Here is a 19,864-nt window from a genome sequence, read left to right as displayed (position 1 = left end):
TACAGAAGGGAAGCTTTATGTCCAGAAACCAAGCAGCTTGTCCATCTCTGATGGCAGAAGTGATTCAGGCTGATCCTTACACTGCCCTCAATTGTTCTTGGGTTAGTGGGGTGGAGAGCTTTTTTTTTTTTAGTGTAGTCTTAATGCACAAAGTGCCTCTGCCCACGTGTTTTAACAGCCAGTGACATTCCACAGACAGGGTTGGGTGGTGGGTTTTTGTCCTGTTTTGTTTTGGGTTTTTCTAAGCAGGTGAAATGAAAGTCTTCCTTACTGCTTGAATGGCGTTTAGTCTGAGGTAATGAGTTAAACTATTAAATGATGATAGGAGAGGCTAGAGATAGACCTCTGCTTGATGTCTGACTGCCCTGTCAGGCCATGAGTGCTGCATCACCTGGTAGTTAGCTCTTCAGAGTTTGTGACTCTTCAGCTGTAGGAGGCCCATCCCTCCTGTGTCTGGCCAGTGGGCAAAGCTGGGGAGCAGCTCAGGAGCAAAGCCTGGCCCTCCTGAGAGCTCCACCTTGGGTTTTACAGCTGGGCAAATGAGGATTGAGGCACTTGAGCCACCTCAGTCCTGTCCAACTAGACTAGAAGCTAGTGGCTCCTCTCCCCTCCATTACGAGGGGATGTATAGTTATAGCAATTAAACCATTCAGAGGTCCATGGTTCTGCTCCTACAAAACCTTCCCACCTGTACACCTGAGGACAGGCAACCACCCAGTTAAAACAAATGCCACTGAGGGGAGGAGGGAGTGTTGGGAGGAACCTGGGCAATTCGTGCTGCAGAGCTCTGCTCACTGACTATCAAAGTGCTGTTGGGAGGGAGGAGGAGAAACTTTGAGGCTGGGCAGACCCCTGCTCCTGGCTATCCAGCGACCAACTCGTTTGTCAGTTGCCTGGACCTTAGGAGTGACAGGTTTGTGTCCGTTTAGTTGTTTGAGCTGTACAGTTCTCCAGCTTTAGCATCCAGGCTGTTGTACAGAGGGGAACACTGAGACACTGCCGGGCTTTGTGCTTTGTTTTTAAAGCAGTTGAGGCCTGGGTGCAGTCAGGCAGAGACATGCCTGCTTTGTCAATCTAGCTGAGGTTCAGCATCTTGCAAAGCATTAACACCGGGTAACTGTGGTGCCAAAAAACATGTAGGCACCCCGAGGCCTTGGGGTGGAAGTACTGGTACCCAGCTGGTTTACATGCGTACAGGCAGGGTTAACGAAACACTTTTTGTGACTGTAGGTAACAATGATAGCTTTTGAGTTAGAGACATACACGACAGCATGACATTTCCAAGGTAGAAATGTCTGAAGTTCGATGGTACGAAACATTACTGTCTGAAAAGGCTGCCTGCAAAGAAGGAGTGTCTCTGCCTTGGGCTACAGCTGGGCACGCTCGCTTCAGTAGTGAGGGGGGAGGGCAGAGCGCAAACACACCGGGCTACCCCCTGGGCCAGCAAAGGCAGCCGCGGGGCAGAGGCAGGGGCTGGTTGGGGATGTCGTAAACCACCCACAGCAGCAACAATTGCCAGGAGACTTCAGGAGCTGAGCATTCAGGGGGGTTTTGGCTTCTTAATCTTCTGCCTGTACTCTAATGCTGGGGGTCAGGATTCCCCTGGCTGTCACTAACTAGTCTCTGATAGGGAATTTAAGCCCCAAGGCTTCTGTGGCTGTAGTTCATTTCTCCTTGCCCTGGTTGCAGATGCAACTGTGGCAGTTAGTGTTGGTGCATGTATTTTGGGGAAGGGAGTACCATGTTACTGTTTTTAATTAATTCTTTAAGGAACTTCAGCTTCATAAATTCTCCTTTTTTAACTCGGCCCTAATTGCCTTACCAGCTAAAGGAACACAAAAAAGCAAAACCCTTTAGTCCTCTAATGCAAAACCAGCCGAAGTAGAAAGTTTATTTTTATTTCTGAGGTCATTTACATTTCTTAAATTCAAATTTTAGAACTCCAGTGCCTTAATCCTAGAGAGCTCCCCCAGCTCCAACAGAGCTTGATGTCTTGCTCTTCACTCAGTCCTGAAGTGCTTCTGAGGAGGCACGGACAATAGCTATGCACAGATTACCCTTCCCACCAGAGGTTTCCTGCCAGCACCCACCCCGGTAGTGGCTCCCTGCTCCGCTGCAGCTGCCCACCCAGACACAGGCTGTACAATTCACAGTAAACACTCTCTGGCACAGACCTGCCGCCTCCTTCCTGGAAAGGAGAAGGGGCAGGCTCTTAGACGTGCCCCAAAACAAGAGCTCAGTTATTTACTGCTAAACATCAGTGATGGCTAAAGCTCATGGAGATCCTGTTTTTCAGAAATCAAATAGCTCTTGCTCTTGCTACCTGGGAGACTTCTGATCTTAGGAAGAGGTGCGGACAGCAGGCCTGCAGGAAGCGCAGGCTTGGGAACCGCATTTGTTTACACTGCCTTAACCACGGTCTTGCCCATTTCTCTTCCAAGAACTCGCCCGCAAGTGGAGGAGACACAAATCAGAAACACAAGCAACCCACTTACTACTTACTGACACCCTCGTCTCTTTCTTTTATCTTTCAGGTCTGCTCTGCATCCGGCTGAAACTTGGGCTTGTCTGAGGCTCGCCCAGACACCTCTGCAGCGAACAGGCACACCTGCTGGCTAAATTCAGCTGGTTGCTATTTGTTTTTAACTACAGAATCATAAATATTTTGAAGCCTTACCAGCCTACCAAACTTCCTAGGAAGACAGCTGAGACTGTTCTGAAAAGACTAGGCCTGCAAGCCAGTTTTAACAGCTATTATTAATTCGTAATTTGTACAATTTTTTATAAAATGTTTTTATCTATTTTTATAATTGAACATAGATGTCCTATTTACAGACTTACCAATAAACTGAATTTGATTCTTATCTTCCTCCTTCTGTCCTTCTGAATTCAAGGCAAAGCCTGAGCATGGGGAAGAGGGAGAAGGACTGTTTCTAAGTCCTGCACAAGCACACTGCTCTCCTGTGTATAAGCTCATTACCAGAATCTACTTGGGAACTGCATTTTTACAAGGTATTTCTCACTTTTTATACGAAAGTGAGAGTCCTACAACTACTTATCCATCAGAAAAGCATAAGAATGAGTAAGAAATATGCCATATAATGTAGAATTTCCATGGGGCAGGTTTCCCTTCAAAACATTCACTGCATAAAGCCTTTAAGAGAAAGGAACCCTTGGTTAGTACAGAGTAGCCTTTAAGTGAGGTGCCCGGTTCTCAGCACTGAAGTGGTGACAAAAGACTTTTCCACCAGCAAATATTTAGCAGTCTCAGGGATGGGCACCAGCTGAACTTGGCTTTAAATTATTGAAAAAGGGTTGGAGGGCTTTGTTCTGGTTAACTGCACACTTGTGTTTTTAAAAGTTGCTTTCCAAATACCAAACTGTTTCAGAAAGAATTTATCTCAATGTTTTGCTAACTAGTGTGCGATATAAGTACCTAAGAAAAAAATTTTCTACATCTATTATCTTCAGTGTAGTTGTAGAATCACACTAGTGAAGGGGGAGAAAGCGCAAAGAACAGTTCTCTGTTAGTAAAGCTAACTCAGCCAGCATGAACACATAAAACATAACAAAAATGGGAGTAACAACACCTGCAGTAAGTTACTATTTGCTGTGGGACACCATCTTTCCTTGCCTTGTATTTTAAAAATTGTCAGTGGCACAGCCCTAACAGCAAAGTGGTTTTTCCTCCCTATTGCAATTTCCTGCCGTATTAAACTGCCAAACACATCTGATCACCTCCCTGAAGTGCTGCACCAGTATGACAATAAAAGCATGCCTGTCATGGCCTCGGGTCTTTAGGGACAAGAAAGCCTGATGAAGAAAAGGCCTCTCCAGTTGAACTCTGGGTTTTCCACAGGCATCAGGCTGACAGTTTCCTAAGTGTCACTACTTTATAGATGGTTACACAGGTAAGAATATACATTTATAAATGTAGGAATATGCAAACTTTTTTTTTAAAAAAATACATTTTTCTTACTCCACAGCGTAAATCTGTGTTTAAATAGGAGAAAGCGCCTACAGGCTGTGCATGCCAAGGAACTCGGGCACCGAGCCCCAGCCCTTAGGCTTCACTGAGGTCCTGGAGCTGCCATGCCACGGCCTGAGGCACAACTGGACCCTCAACCTTTCTGGACCTGCCTCACCTACCAGATGGCTTCTGGTGGCTGCCTGCAGAGCACGGCTGCCAGCCCCCCGCGTGCACGTACGTGTTTCGTTTCCACAAAGCATCCTGGGCTGCAAGTGTAAGCAGCTGGAAGAAGGCTTTCGTACTCATCTGTTATGTGGCTGCGAGTCTAGAAGGAATCCATTTCCTTGCAGCAGCCACTCTACCTTGTAGCAATTAATGAGTCATTAAGCCCAGGCAGCACCAGGCCTGCCGGTGGTCTCGTGTTGCCCCCCCTATCCCCATCGACGTGGGCACAAAATGCTTCATTTTACAGAGGTTACAAGTGTCAGACCGGGTGATCAAACCCAGGAAATCCCACGTCCGCAGCCAGAGGTGACACAGCCTGACCTGGCAGTCCTGCCGCTGCCATGGGCCTGTCACTGCTCCCCCAGGGCCACGGAGCCCGTGGCTGGCTGGCTCTCACACGCTTGCCTATTACAAGGTCGGGGAGAAACACAGAAGGAAAGGAAAAAAAAATTAAAAAAAAAAAAAGGGAAAAAACCTGAGACCTGGATAAAGCACCTCTATTCCAGGGAACCCTTCACCTCTGAGGACTGAGCTAAAACCCAGCCGACCAACTGCTTTAGGGACACTCAGCCCTCCTGACCGGCTGGTTCAAATGGCCCTGGACCAGCTTGCAGGCTTCAAAGAGTCCCACCGCGAGGTGCCCTGCAAATCCCACCTTCCCGTTTTCACCTCTCCTTACCCTAACACATTACCTAGCAATGGGATGTGAGGCTATGAGTTTCATTAGATGACAAATTACTTAAAAACCACAGGTGTTCTGACAGGAACATAGCCCTGCATAATCATTACTTGAAAAGCGTAACCCAACTTTACCAGTGACATACACCTCAGAGAGTGAACGTGAACCACCTGTATGGAAAGTCTCCGTCCAAAGCACAGATACATCTTGCTTAGTCATAAAAACTTTTTTTTTTGACAATACTGTAACTTAATAATTTACACGCTGAAACTGATCACCCAGTATTTGAAATACGTCACAGTGAGTTACAGTTATCACTAGGACTTCACAGCAAATAAAACTTGGAACTAAACATGCAAAGATCATTATAATATATACAGTGATAAAAAAATAACGATGTACATTTTCTTGTAAGAAGAAATTAAGTAAATTCTTTGTGCATTTCAGGATTGAAACATCTAACCTATATAAAATTACTGTAAAATATGAAGTAAATATTTAACGCAAAACTTGAGAAATCTTTTGTAATCTGCAATACAGCTTTCTCATTTCCATTTTTCTTTCTCTGACACAGAACAACGTAGGAATTTTATCCTCTAAGATATTTAATAGTAATGTGCAGATATAAAAAAATACGTCCTTTGTGGCAAGCTTGAACATATATATATATATATATTTACAAACCTCCAGAACAAATTAGCATTAAAAAACACAGAAGTAGCAGATTGACATAGTGCTTTATTTAAGCTGTCTGTACGAAGGAAAATAATGTGCATCCCTATCATATACGTGTAAAAATACTAAGGATGTACAGTGTACAAAAACAGTTTCTTGTAGTTATTTCACATCCTTGTGGGTCATATACTTAAGGAAATCAACAGTTTAAGTATGACCAACAGTAATACGGTTTCTTGGGTTCATAGTTGTGTCTGCTTAATATCCTTAACCATATGACTAGATCTTGCATGGATCTAATGAAAGAACTAGCAAGGTCAAGAAATGTCACAAACTCTAAAGCTACAGGGAGGTAATTCAATTACCAATTTAGAGGTTTTTATTTAAATAAATACTTTACATTTCATGCTTGCCTGTAATGCACTACCAGGAGCAAGATAAGGAAATTCTACTGTAGACAGTACAAACAGTAGCAGCAAAGTGTGTACATTGAGGTGTAATATATAGACCCTGCAGTTAGTAAGGAAAGACCTTACTTTTGTACTCTAGGAGAAGCACATGGCCCCTGCAAGAACAGTCAGCTTTAAGAAGCCGCAAGTAAAGATGGAAAAAAAACGTAAAACAATACTGGAATAAATGTTCTTTAAGCAACAGGAATGTACTGGAAGATGGATTAGTGTGGAAAGCAAAGCTGTGTGCAAAACTGCCGAAATCCAAACAGAAATGACCTATTTCCTCCGAGATGGCTGCAGGACAAGAGGGCATACTGTATGTCATGGAAGTCAGTACAAGCTGGAGACAAAGTCTGAAACGTACTGTGCTCCAAAGGCTCCCCAAGGTAACCAGCCACCACCTCCTGTCCACATCCAACCACAACTGCAAACAGCAAAAGATGACCTCCAACAGTTCCTCTCGGCACCGCTCGCCCATTTGCCTTTCATCCGTTTCTAACACTGGTAAGAGAGAGAATCTCCCAGCCCTGGGCAGCACAAAGTGACCGCCGACTCTCTCTGTAGCACGAACTTGATCGATGATGTTTTGGAAGGCAGGCAATACAATGCAAAGTGACGTCTTAAAGGTTTTCAAATAATTCACTGACAGACACTGACTGCAAACCGCATTCTAAGTAGCTACACGATGGTGAGCTAACCACAGGGTTTCTGCTGCGCGTGAGGAATGGCTGGCCAGCGGCATGGCGCCCGCTGGTCGTGAGCTAGAGGGGCCCTGTGTCAAGAAACTTATTGCTATTACAAACTGAAAACGTAGGGGGAAAACACAGGCATGTAACACAGATTTTGAATCACCATAGGTTTAGTCCGTAAGTACGAGGCCTTTGCAGAGAACTAATTAATGCCCTTCTGTTAAGTACTCAGTTATTTCAGTTGCTCACACGCTGTGTCAGTGGAGACACTTCGACGCTACCGTTGCAGAAGACACCTGCAACCCATCTGCTGTGCTCCTCTCTCTCCATAGAGGGATAATCTCTACAGGTGTTTAGTGTTACAAGGTGACAGAATGAGATCCTATGTAGTTCAAATATACACCATGATATATTTCCGGCTGATTATCCATCCGTTACTAAAGATAGAGCACAAAACACGAAAAATTGTCTAAATTAGTCTGCGTCTCTAGCTGCCTTGCTAAAACGCCCATCTACCCCTTGACCGTCCCAGCACATGCACTGCCAGCAGTGGGCTCCATGCTAGGGCACTCAACTTTCCGCATCAAGAGGCGAAGGCATCTGCATAGGAACATCTCTCTTTACAGACTCATCTACTCATTCACACAGTGCAACCAGTATCGCTCTGCGCTATCACAGTCTCCGTGGGAGCTAGCAAGATCCCAACGCAGAGATACTTCGAATGATAATCCCATGGAGTCGGGGTGTTCAGATGTCGTTAGCCAGGGTACAGGCACGCGACCACCGCGCTGCGTACCGTCCCGACTCCTAGCACCAAGGGGTTTATTATGAAGATTATAATTGCTGAAGATCAAAGCTAGTTTATGCACATGTTCTGTTAGATACAGATCTTCGGAGATGGAAAGACGTTTCCCTATCAGGGGAGCGTTTCTTGTGATATTTTAAATTCAGTCAATCGGGTACCACGGTTACATGTAACATGCCAGGTTTTGGGGCTCTTTTGGTTGAGGGCAAATCTTCCTTGAGAATGGCTGATCCCAGAAATTTACTATTTTAATTAATAAAGTAAAGTGCTTTTCTTGTAATCACTGTGGTCTCGTTGTTCAAATGCAATTCCTTCATATAGAACACAAATTTTCTGTTGTGCTGTCAGGCTCTTACATGACATTTATCCTCAATGGAGCACAGGATGTAGCTTTTTTTGTCCATTTGTTTTTAACCCTTTGGCAGATGAAGTTGGAATTCTTCATCTCCATTGCCAAACAATTAAAAGACAGTACTTCATTCACAAAAATCTGATTCTAAGCAGTATGTACAATTTCAGAGCCTTGTTAAAATTTCCACATGGGAGAAAAGTGCATTATTCCCTTCAGCTTGTACAGTCCTTCCATATATTACAAAATTAACTGCTATAAGCCTGTTCTATCTAAGATGTAGCAGCATTTGCAAACATGACACATACAATCCTTATCTCTAAAAATAAATACTACTGCAGTATAACCAAAAAAAAAAAACCAACCCAAAAAAACAACAAACAAAACCAAAAAAAACCCCAACAAACCCACCTGGAGAAAAAGCTAATTCACAAACTCAAAATAAAAACGAATAAGGCAAACACCTGTTTACCTTGGTGCACACATTTTGGTGAAAAGCAATACCATTATGCCTGTCTACATTCTTCAGCCATCAGAGGTGATGTATATCATGAAAGAAAAAGAAAAGCATGAGAAAGATGTTATCTGGTGCAAATTATAAGACCCCTTAAACAACTTCAACTGCTGCTTTTATGCCTTCATTTCTTGCATGTATAATGTTCTATTCTCCATGATTGCACGTGAACCTGGAAGTTCTAAGTGACAGGCTGGATGAGCCCAGCCCTTCTGCTTCTTCTGTAGTATCCAACAGTAATTAAAAAATTATATATATATATATATTTATATATATCAACAGTTTAAGTCCTTCTCTCAAACGTTTCCCAAACAAATTCCAGCCAGATGTTAATGACAGAGACCTGCTTCAAGTAATGATATGCCTAACAAAAACCTTGCATATGTACATCACCACCCCTATGTTTCCTCGTTCTAACCAGCACAAACAGATGCAAGAAAGTGTTATTGACTAGTCTTTTTAGACTAATTACAATTTTGATTCATCTTCTGGAAGAAGATAAGCTGGACCACCACATTTTTTGTTTAGCCTCCACTGTGAGGATAAATAGATGACTACTTGTGCACCAAGCGTACAATGCTGAAGTCAAGTCATCTACCTCCAAAGACACCGTTAGGGACTTCTTGACGTTGCTATTATACTGAGACTGTGGGCAGCAGCAGGAGAGCGTAGTAGAGGAAAATCTCATATTTCATGCAAAACCAAAATGGATTTTAGGTACGTCTGGGAAAGAAACTTGTTCAATTTGGAACAGTCTCTGAAAGTGCCCCTGCTATCTTAAATAGTATCTAGTACTGGTGGTGATGTTCAGGAATCATTTTCAGTGATAAACCTAAGATGACAGTGAAGCAGCAGAACAAAAAAGTTATTCTCGTCCACTTGCAGAGTAGGAAAACTGGGGGAAATGCGGCCGCCTCTCATTGTCCATGCAGTCCATTCCATCCTCATCATCTGTATTAAGGGAGAAGTTCAAAATGTCATTATATTTGCAACTCAGTTTTATTACTCACCTGACACGCAGCGCAGCTTTTGGGGTTCAAGTTAAAGGCTCACGTTCAAGACTTCAGGCACACAAGCTTACACTTACACAGCAGGGTGGTGCTCGCTGAAAGTGCACCCTTCCAGTAAGCCACCGCTCATTTCAGGGTGGGTCGGCTGGGTTGGTTGGTTCATTACAACGATCCCCTGAGAACTTCAACCATGACTACCTGCTCTAGGCTAATCAAACACACCAGCATGTCTGGCTGCTGGCAGCACAGATGCCGATTGCTGATAGAAGCAGACAGTTTTTGCTATTTCTTAAGCTGAGTTCAGGAAATCATAATCTTACTGTAGAACTATGTAAATATTCCTCCATTTCTAAGGGAGTCAAAAGGAAACACAGCTACAAAATGAACAATTCATGCAGGACCTATGTATTTCAATTCTTACATATTATTTTTTAGTAAACAATTTTTACAGTATTTACTGGGATCAGAGGGAACATGGAAAAAGCCAAATTCATGACTATTTTTATTTACATAATTCCCACATTGCAAATGGAAATCAGGCACCAGATCTTGCCTAACTCTCAGAATTTGGATCTACGTTCTCACATGGATTTTTTAACACTGCTTATCCTTAAAGACTCCTGTTGAAACTGTTGTTCTAACAATGTAGTTACACACAACCTTTCAGAATTATGTATCTTTTTTATCTTCATATATTCTACATAGAGAAACTAGAGTTAATGCAGGTTTGAGCAATGGCTGTGATAAGGCTGCTTGGCTTCAACAGCACCTCTTGGTTCTGTAACTTGAAATACAATCTCCTTTTTACACTGTCAATTTAAATTAGGTTAATGTACAGAGCCTGCTTGTTTGATTACTGTAGATAGAAGATATAGTTTCAATATTCACTTGGCATGATTTGTAAAACTTTGATATGTAACTCATCTAAATGTTATGAAAATTATTTCTGTAACTGTAAAAGATCTTTACTTCAGCAGTAACTTTCTGAAGCACACTTAGCAACCCTCCATCCCTAAAATACATTTTAACCCTCTTTTGCATAATCACATCAGGCAGAGGTGACACTGTATTGTAGATAATACAATTATTTGTAGATTTTAAAAGAATAATAATTTAAAATCACTTCCTGTTGCAATACTCAGAAAAGGGAAAACCCCATGTGGTCCTTGAACCACGGCAGTTCACTAAAAATGGCAGCAGTTCTCCAGATTTACCTGGCACAAGAGAAAATTCACCTTTGCGCTGCTGGCGATGCTACTTATTGCAGCCTCAGGGGAGGCAGCCCTGAGGAAAATCATTCAAGAACTCAGCAGCTCTGGCTTGGTGAGTAATTCTGTTAAGCCCTAGCTTGGCCAATCAGATCATGATTCTTGTGTGTGTAGCAGAAGATGACAAAAATACAACCCGCAGTGAAATTACATTCACTCCAACAAAGAAACTCTGTGCAAGGCCCAGTGCAGCGGTTACATCTCTATGAAGAGCTTCTTTAAGAGCTCTGCTGAAGCACAGGACTTGATACGAAATTTCATTTTCAAGTAATTGATGTCTACACAAGAGACGTCCACTTGTCTCTGGCAGCTCTTTTTTTTCTTTTTCTTTTGGTCTTCAAAGTATTTTAAAATATGCCTAACTCACTAAACCGGGACAACCCACTGGAGCCACTAGTGGTGTGCACGTGCATAAAGCAAAGTCCATCTTCCAAGTACTTTGCTGAACTGGGACCTTGACTGCCAACCAGCAAACATTTGAAGCTGGTGTTTTCTCTTATTTAAAAAAAAAAAAAAAAAAAAAAAAAAAAAGGAAAAAAAACCCAAACAAACAAACCCCAAACAAAATCAAAATCACACCAAAAATGCCCCAACCCAGAGTGATCCAATATTCCAAGCTTTGTAATTATGCCTTCTTTAAAAGAACACTGTCTTTGAGAGTTACTCTTACATACTTCCATATGAAGACTTCTATTAAGTAACAGTGAGAACAGCTTTTGCATTCAAACAGAAAAAAACCTTACCCAGTGCTTTATTATAAACTGAGTACTTTTAAATTATGCTTATGTATCATTTCTGACTTACATTTTTCAGGCGGCGTTATTGTAATAGTCTGAGCTGTAAATTCTTCATCAAAATACCTAGTGTCTGTCTCAGATGTCACTTGAGGTTTAAACGGAGGTACAAGCTGAAAGGGACCGAGAAACAAAATGAAATTACTATACCTGAAAGCAGCCAAATTACTATCAGGGAAAAAGTTCCTTCTTTTTCCCTGCACCTCAGATCAAACGAGTAGGTCTGTGGAGAGGCAGCCGAGTCTCTTACTTCTCATACGAGACAGAAGCCATTAGAATCCATCCTAGAAATATTAGTTCAGAATCTACCTATTAGCACAACATGGCTAAATTCCAAGTATCACTCTCACATGACTTGCAGATAAATTGACCTGCACAAAGATAATTACCTAGAAACTCTTCAGGCCATTCTAATTACCTGCATACATGTCAGGCAAAGACACCTCTAGGTTCTCTACCACAATGGGGTAGTATAAACAGCAAAGGCAAACAGGACTACACAGAGAGCACAGTAAGCACAATGCAGTTGTTTGGTTTTTTTCAGGGTTAAGGCCTACATCTGAACTTACCTTTAGAAGAAATTATGTGAATGCATAAATAAATTTTATCTTTTCAAAAACGCCAGTTTGTGCTTAAGTGAGCTATTGGATTCTAATCCTGCCTACTGCTTTCAGAGTACTGTGCAGTATTTCCCATCAGCAAATCACTAGTATTTGCTCACAGCCCGCAGGCAGGACCTCCTTGCCCCCCTTTTGAAGCAGCCTTGCTATCTGCCTTCTCCTCCAGAACAACCGCCTATAGGCTGAAGGTTTTAACTGGAAGGCATATTCAGTATGGAGCACCACACTGCGTGGTGCCAGTCCGAAACAATACAGCAGTTCAATAGGTACAATATTGTCAACGGTGGGGTGGGTTAGACAACGTTTTGGTTTATACCTTGGTGCCCTTTGGTGTTATCTCCTCATATGCCGTTTAAAGTACATACCCCGAAGATAGCATCTTAATTTCCCTTTCTATAGAAGAGGCTACATTACGGCTCACTGTTATTACCAGAGCTTGTGCGTGGTTTTCATTAGTTTTATGTTATTTCTCTCCCCAACTCCAGAACGCCAGCACCAAACAATGAATGTGTTCGTTTACCCCCCAGCTAAGGAAGCGGAACTGCTGTTAACCCCCCTCCCCTCCCCAAGTTCAATGCACTAGACACAATTTACGATATGCAATGTACACTGCAGAAACTCTTCATTTTGATGATAATTTTTTACAATAGTAAGACTCTTTGTTATTTTACTGTGTTCAATGCACAGGATTACTTTTTTTTTGTACAGCTTGGAGAGATCTGCATAAACTGGTGAATGTTAGAAGCAGCTCTGGATCACAGTGCTAACTGAAGGAGACTACACAATCCATAAACAGAGCCACCCGAAACCCCAGAAAGCTAGCCTGCCCTATGAGGGCTAGGCCATGTAAGTATGCAGTGCTGCACAACCAGCCAAAGAAAGAAGGCTTTCAACAAGATGCTCTTCACAGTAGACCTCTATCCAGGAAATTATTCATTCCTAATACTTTACAGTTTGGGATGTGGCATAAAAGATTAAAATGTGGTAAAGTGCATAAATGAGGCACTTAAACAGCAAGACAACTTGAAAAAAAATAAACAAAAGCATGTGTAGGTGCATACACTGACATAAAACCTCTCTCCATTTTTTATCACCATTACAAATGCACAAACTCCCCTTGTTTCCAAATCCAGGCTGGAAACTGCCACCCAGTTCTTCTCCTGTTTTCCTGCTCACATAGGACATATTACACTGACAGCTGACGGGGTGAAAGCCATGTTAGCTGGAGAAAGATACCTTCACTGTACTTTCTAATATGAGAACGACACCAGAATGCTGGGTGGTTCTTTGGATGTCGGACCAGATTCTGCTGCCACCCCTCCCAGGATACACCTGCAAGTCCTTCAGCATTACCCTTCCTTCAACAATTTGACTGTTTTCTCCCTGGAACAGTTTATTCGTCCTTTTCAATATATACTAAGAGCTCTATTTTATCTGATCCAAAACTTCAGGAACAGTCCAAGCAGTTATTAAACAAAAATAAATACATCACTTGCATATACTAAAAGGGTACAATAAATCTGTCTAACACTTTTACAAAACTAAATTTGTTTTCTTGAATGGAAAACATACAACAGCAGAGGGGTATTTGAAGTAAAGGCTTTGTAGGATAAATGCTGAAGGAGCTAACATAGACATAACTCAACATCAGAAGAATCTTGCAGGTATAAATCTAGTTACATCCAGTGCTTGAAAACAAACTATTCTGTTTTATTGTACAAATTCCTGTACTTTTATGGAAATTATTTTTGAATGCGTCCTGGCCATCTCAATCAATTCTGCACTATTAAAACAGGTTTCCAAAGTTGTACATCCCTCCAGCAAACCAGCCACACAATTCCTCAGCACAGAGTTACTCAAGTGAACATCCCACACTGTAATTTTTCCCATTTTTCTGTCTCAGAGAAGAATGCTCAAAAAGTAAAAAAAAAAAAAAAAAGATGACATGAAGCCAAGTAACATACTCTACTCAAGGCCAAGTGACCACCACTGCACACCCTTTCAAAAGACACTTTCACAATTCTCAGCAACTGAAACAAACACTAGATAAATTCAGTGTGAAAAAAACCCATTAGATAACAGGTTTCTAATAATTTTACTACTTCCCCAACAGGGATAATTTTTTCCAGATCAGAAACAGAAAATGCCATTTCACAAGAATTAAAACTTCTCATATGAAAATGCAAGCCTAAGAAAGATTTTCTTGTTTCTCAAGTCAAGGACAAGAAATAATGTCTTTCCAATGGTGCAACACACACATCTCCAGTAAAACAAACCACTCTTGCTAGGAGGTAAACCAGAGACCTTTCATCCTACAACTACTATGTGAAGAGAAGGAGACAACATTCACTCTGCAGTTTTTAATGCTGTGATTTTGGTCAAAGTAGTTAATGAAAAGCTAAAGGAAAGGCAGGGTAAGATCATCATGTATAGCAACATATGGATCTGCAACTGGAGAGGAAAAAGATAATGCATTAGCTGACAAGGTTCTTCCTCAAAAACTTACTGACTGCTTACTGGTTTACTCAGGAGTTTTTTCTTTTTTTGTCCACTGAAGTGAACAGGCCTTACTACGACATTAGATCACCCCTTTGTTCTCTCCATCTATCTGAAATAGTAATGGTTATGAAAATACTTCAAAAACTTTATTTTCGGAAGAGCAGCACAGTACTAAATGACTCTTAAGGAACAAATAATTGCAATAATAATTTCAATCAGCTATGAAAAGCTCCATTAAAACAAAATTCATCAATCACCGGTGATGGGAGGAAGTTAGTGCTCCAATTCGATGCTCACTAGCTAGGATAATAGAATACTGTTTAGCAACAACATCCAGCCAGTCAGCTGATGAAACTGCCAGTTATGGCAGAAATTTAGCTGTCTGGGGAAGTGAAACTAGTAAACCACACAAAACTCCAGGCTGTAACCAGAAGGGAGGAACCTGATGCAATTTTACATCACTGGTGTTTTAGGATTCATCCGTCTTACAGCAGGACCTTTCATAGCCTGGACATTAAAAGTCAGAAACTTCAGTGGCTGCAAAAAACAAACCGTGCAGCCATGTGGCTCTCCACCACAGCTTATGCTGGTATTTGTACCAGCTGTACGCTCACATACACCAGCCATCCCCTACAGCCTATGGAAAAGAGGAAACGGTGGCCAAGATCAAGACGCACAGATACAACTCAACAGAGAGCAGCAGGAAGGTTTCCTAATTCTTTGCATACACTTCGCCTCCTTCCCTCACAGCATCATCTCCACCAGTGAGGACAGCCAGAACTGGGGATCACTCCTTTCAGTCTGCTCTACCCCACCTACACCAAACCAACTGCAGCTAACGTCTTGTGGACTTCCCACTCCAGACTCCTGATCTGCCACCAAAGGCACACCTCCCCTCCCCCAAGTAAATTCTTCCTCTGACCTTCATATAATTGTTAGGACACTTGCAAGACACACTTCCAGTTCTAATGGGAGACCCTCTAAAATCATTCTTGTCAAGAAATGAGTAATGGGCCCACAGAGCTTGGGTATCACCTCCAGAAGAAAATGAGAGAAATGCAGTAAAAAATCCTTTCCTAACCTTTCAGACAAAGCAGAAGCAGAGTACAGTATAAATGATGCGCGCAGGCGTATGCAGAGGGACACGGTACTTCAACACCACATTCAGGAGACTGGGGACAGAACCATTCAAGACAGATTTTGTAAACCATGTCACCAACGTGCCAGGCCGTGCTACAGACACTTGGCAAGCATCTTTCTGGAGGGGTGCCACCTTTGTTCATTAATGGTCAGATTTTGTTTGAAAACATAAAGCAAAATCTCCACAAATTTCAGCTGTAATGAAACTGTTAGACAAATAAGGGGCAACTGCTGCAGAGACTACCACTTGGATTGACACAGAGCCTGAATAAGAACTCAGAAGGTTCTCTATGCATCCCAAGGGAGATCAAAGCTGAGGTTTAATGACAAAGAATGAAATACCCAACATTAACTACAGCTCTGACAATTACAGCATGAAGATGCTACTCTACAGCCAGTGGCTTTTCATGTTTGGTGCCGCAATGAAGCAGCATCCAGCCGCTATCACCACGACTTTTCCCACTTCTGACCTGAGAAGTCAAAAAGCCCAAGAGTAATGTGAGCACCAGCAAGGCATACCCAGTAACCTGTGTCCAAAAGGAATAAGATGAGCTTTTGTTAAGCACAGGCCTTGTCAGTCTGTGAGAGAATCACACTGCTCAGTCCCAGCTGCCAAGCTTTAGTACGGGACAATTTTCATCCTTTAGCAGTCTGTGCAAATTCAGGCAGAACACACTCAAACCAGACAGGAGACTGCACCTCCAGCGCTCGTCAATTTACTCTAAAGACCAGAAATACCGATTTTTCTGCATTTATGCATTACACACTCATATACACATGTACACTGAGTCTAAACTCAGTGAGAGTTAAGTGACTGTAAGAGCTAACATTCAAGACAAAAATCCAGTTTCACACCCATCTGTCAAGCTGAATCTGCCCTGGCCATTTCCAAGGCTTGGTGTTAGAAATGACAGCAGAAGCAATATCAAATTCTTAGTGTCTCTATTATCTTTGCTGAACAGCATTTTCATGTGGCACCCACTGAGAGCAGCGTGTGAGAAACACCGCTGTTTTGCCACAGTTCAAGTCCCGGGAAACCTGCCACCCATCTCTTGGGGGAAGGAAAGGGGCAGGTACAGTAGCCGACTGTTACAGTCACAGAGATGAAAAGACAGGCTCTTTACCTACATCTTGAGCTTTCTCACACTTACTACACAAATACTTCAGTATGAGAAAAAATATGTAAAGTTATTTGATCAAACATAATCTGGCAGGAATTATTTGTCTGGGTGTTGTATGGGAAGTGGCTGAAGCTACTTCAAAGTAACTGTGATGCACTCGATCTGCCAAATGAAAAATATGATGCTTAAGGAAATCTATCTGATTTCCTTCTCCTTTTGATTTAAAGTGAACTCAAATTTAACACTACCGTAAGAATCTCATGCACCAACAGACTACAGCTGAACAGTACTCTGAGATAGAGTCTGAAAGCAATAAAAGGAGCTTTTGCACCTATACACCACCCCCACTGAATTATTCATTTTAATAAACAAGATAACTAGATTATAATCTCAAAAATCCGAAACACACCAATTCCTTACGTATCATATACATATTAAAGAGTGAGCACTGTTGTTCGATTTCAGGTTCCATTCATAAGCAGTTAACTATTTGAATCTTACTTGTGGTTCAACTTCAGCGTGACATTCCAAGTTATACAAATAAAAAAAAAAACCACTGCCACATCCCAATATATATACCTCCTCTTTATTAATAAATTACAATGTATGAGAAGAATTCTGCTTTTCTGACATCTTACTTTTTTTGAAAATTCACTATAAAAATAACTACAAAACGGGTATTTCAATAATGCCTTATATTGTCATCATATGCTGTATTTCAACAATTTCCATCTAGTCTATTATTCAAGTCTGACATATGTCAAAAACTGTGTCAAATGTTACAGTTCTTTCTGACAATAAAAGTCAATTAAGTGTTCATGATTTGATGTCCAGAAATCAAACTTTCATCTAGCTTAAACTCTCCTGGAGAACTAAAACTGCAAAGTTGTTATTTCCAGGAATTATCAGAAGAGACAGATTAGCCAAATCAGAATGGTGGAAAATAAATTATTCTGTGAGAAGAGAATGGGGTCACATTGCTGAAACACACCTTTTTATTTCCTCACAGGCATGCTCCACTGGAAGTGCTGAAAACATGTCACAATTAACAAACAGACTTCTCAAAAAAAAAAAAAAGTTTTTGTATTACGAACTAGTTAACTTACTAAATGACATTCCAAGTAAACAGCCCATTTTCACATAAACTGAAATTCATTAACTTGCAAAATACTACAATAAAACATTCTAAAAGGACACTAGCAAAGCTTGACTCAAAATTTTACATTTTTCTGATGCATATCTGTTAATACATGTTCCCTCATTTATATATCTTTTAAGCTCCCATCAAAGCAAATGCTTGGTGACCATAAAGGTCATGCAGAGATACTAACACAAAACCTTAGTTCAGTCTTTCAGCATTAGATCGTCAACAACAGTATTTTAATTAAAAATACATAAGTCCTTTAAAATACCAATTTTCCCTTCCTAACAATAAATTTCTGTCCTTTTTCTTACACTAGCTCAGTTACCAAAGGCAACAGGAGCTGATGAGATTACACACTCTGTCAGTCTGTCCTGCCCTAATGAATTTCCAATGGCTGGGCAAACACACCATGATGGAGAAAAGACTAGGAACGCAGACACTTCCCACAGAATTACTTAATCTAGCTTACTGAACAGAAGAGAGACATCCCTGTCCACCCCACACCCCCCCAAAACAGAGTTTCCAGCGAAGGAAAGACAGTAATTTGAGTCGAGCATCAAGCCAGTCAGTAAGCATTCATCACGTAGGGACTGGTTCATCCCCATACCCGGCCCAGAAGCAGGCAGCCTGCTGCCCAGCCAGCAGCCGCAGCACGGCCAGGGCCTGGAAATACCCCACGGCCCATGCTGGGACACTGCATGTGGTGGTCCTAGGCAGGGGGAGGAGGAAGAGCTGGGATTTCAGCAGTGGAAGGGCACGCAACACAAATCCACAGGAAAGCAGGTTCAGCGTCAGGTCTGCCCATGGGCAAACTCTGTTTTCCAAGTGATATAGTGCACCCTTATGTATTATTTTCCTCCTCATAAATTCATGCAGCTGGGAAGGGGTGGTAATCAACCCCTAGGTCTGCCCACATACTTTAAAGAATCATTGGAAACACAATGAAAAGATCAGACTGGTTAGCAGTTTTCTGATCTTTTTACTACTTCGCATGGCCACAACAAAAAAGCAAGTAACGAGGGTCATTTCTACTGGCTTTGTTGCGCTGCAGATAATTGTACAAAAAAATACGACTCAAATAGCAACGGCCTAAAACCAGATGTTGCTATTTTCCTATTTCCCTCCTGCCCTTTCCCTCAAAATCTGATTTACAAAAGTACTTAAACGTGCATTTAAGATTATAGTTATATTGCAGATTTTGCCAGGCGTGAACCCAGGGCTTCAATCATGGGATTTCATCATCTGCTGTTGTTGTGTCTTAAGTAAAGCAAAGGTAGTCACAGCTGAAGGGTAAGAACAGCTTCTTGCAGCTGTCAGACTTCATGCTGAAAGTCACTGCCTCCACGCTGCTAGGGGCCTTTGCAAGTGCTGCACCTGCAGCAAAGCCAGACACCCCAGCTTTAACCATTACTGTTACTTGCCCTCACTCCCTTCCCAGCACTAACAAATAACTTTGTTAGCACTCCCTAATCAGCTTCAGGAACAATCGGAGGTTATTATCAGAAATCAGAAGCAGATATATGTGTATCAGTCCGACTGTTTCTCCTTTCATCCATATTACATGCAGGAGGAAACCCAGGCTTTGCTAAAAGGTCTGGATCTCCTTTGCCATGAGGCTACCTGAGTGCTTCAAGCTGCAAGCCTGAAGACATAACCAAATTGCTACCTTTAAATTAATGCCCATCTGGTTTTTGTTCAGTGAAAGACCCTAGACAGAATATCCGACAACGTAAGAATATTTCTGCAACCCAAATAAAAATACGCTAAAATAATTCTTAAATGAGTAACAGAGAAATTTCAAAAAGCTTCCTGATCCTAGCTAAAAATAAAACAAATCTTTTATTTAGAAGTATATGGGCTTTTGAAGTCTTCAGAGTTTGCCAAACTATTCAATTTCTCATACTCGGGCT

General features: G+C 41.8%; 2 protein-coding genes across 2 annotated transcripts in view; one reads left to right on the top strand and one right to left on the bottom strand.

The window, feature by feature from the left end:
* SDCCAG8 (SHH signaling and ciliogenesis regulator SDCCAG8) overlaps window positions 1-2,568 on the top strand; it is a 116,378-nt gene extending 113,810 nt beyond the window's left edge. Inside the window, exon 20 of the mRNA XM_086460943.1 lies at window positions 2,535-2,568. The gene's annotated coding sequence lies outside the window, so the exon portion shown is untranslated. The remainder of the gene's footprint in view (window positions 1-2,534) is intronic.
* A 6,655-nt stretch (window positions 2,569-9,223) lies between these two features.
* The window catches only part of AKT3 (AKT serine/threonine kinase 3), a 122,920-nt gene continuing 112,279 nt past the window's right edge, over window positions 9,224-19,864 (bottom strand). The window contains exons 14-15 of the mRNA XM_086460941.1: window positions 11,441-11,543; window positions 9,224-9,309 (exon numbers count right to left, since the gene is read on the bottom strand). Coding sequence (XP_086317067.1) covers window positions 9,224-9,309; window positions 11,441-11,543 — 189 coding nt within the window. The remainder of the gene's footprint in view (window positions 9,310-11,440; window positions 11,544-19,864) is intronic.

The sequence above is a fragment of the Leptosomus discolor genome, chromosome 2 (genome assembly GCF_034619465.1).
Source record: "Leptosomus discolor isolate bLepDis1 chromosome 2, bLepDis1.hap2, whole genome shotgun sequence".
In the NCBI taxonomy this organism is placed as follows: Eukaryota; Metazoa; Chordata; class Aves; order Leptosomiformes; family Leptosomidae; genus Leptosomus; species Leptosomus discolor.
This window is presented reverse-complemented; position numbering and strand designations above follow the sequence as displayed.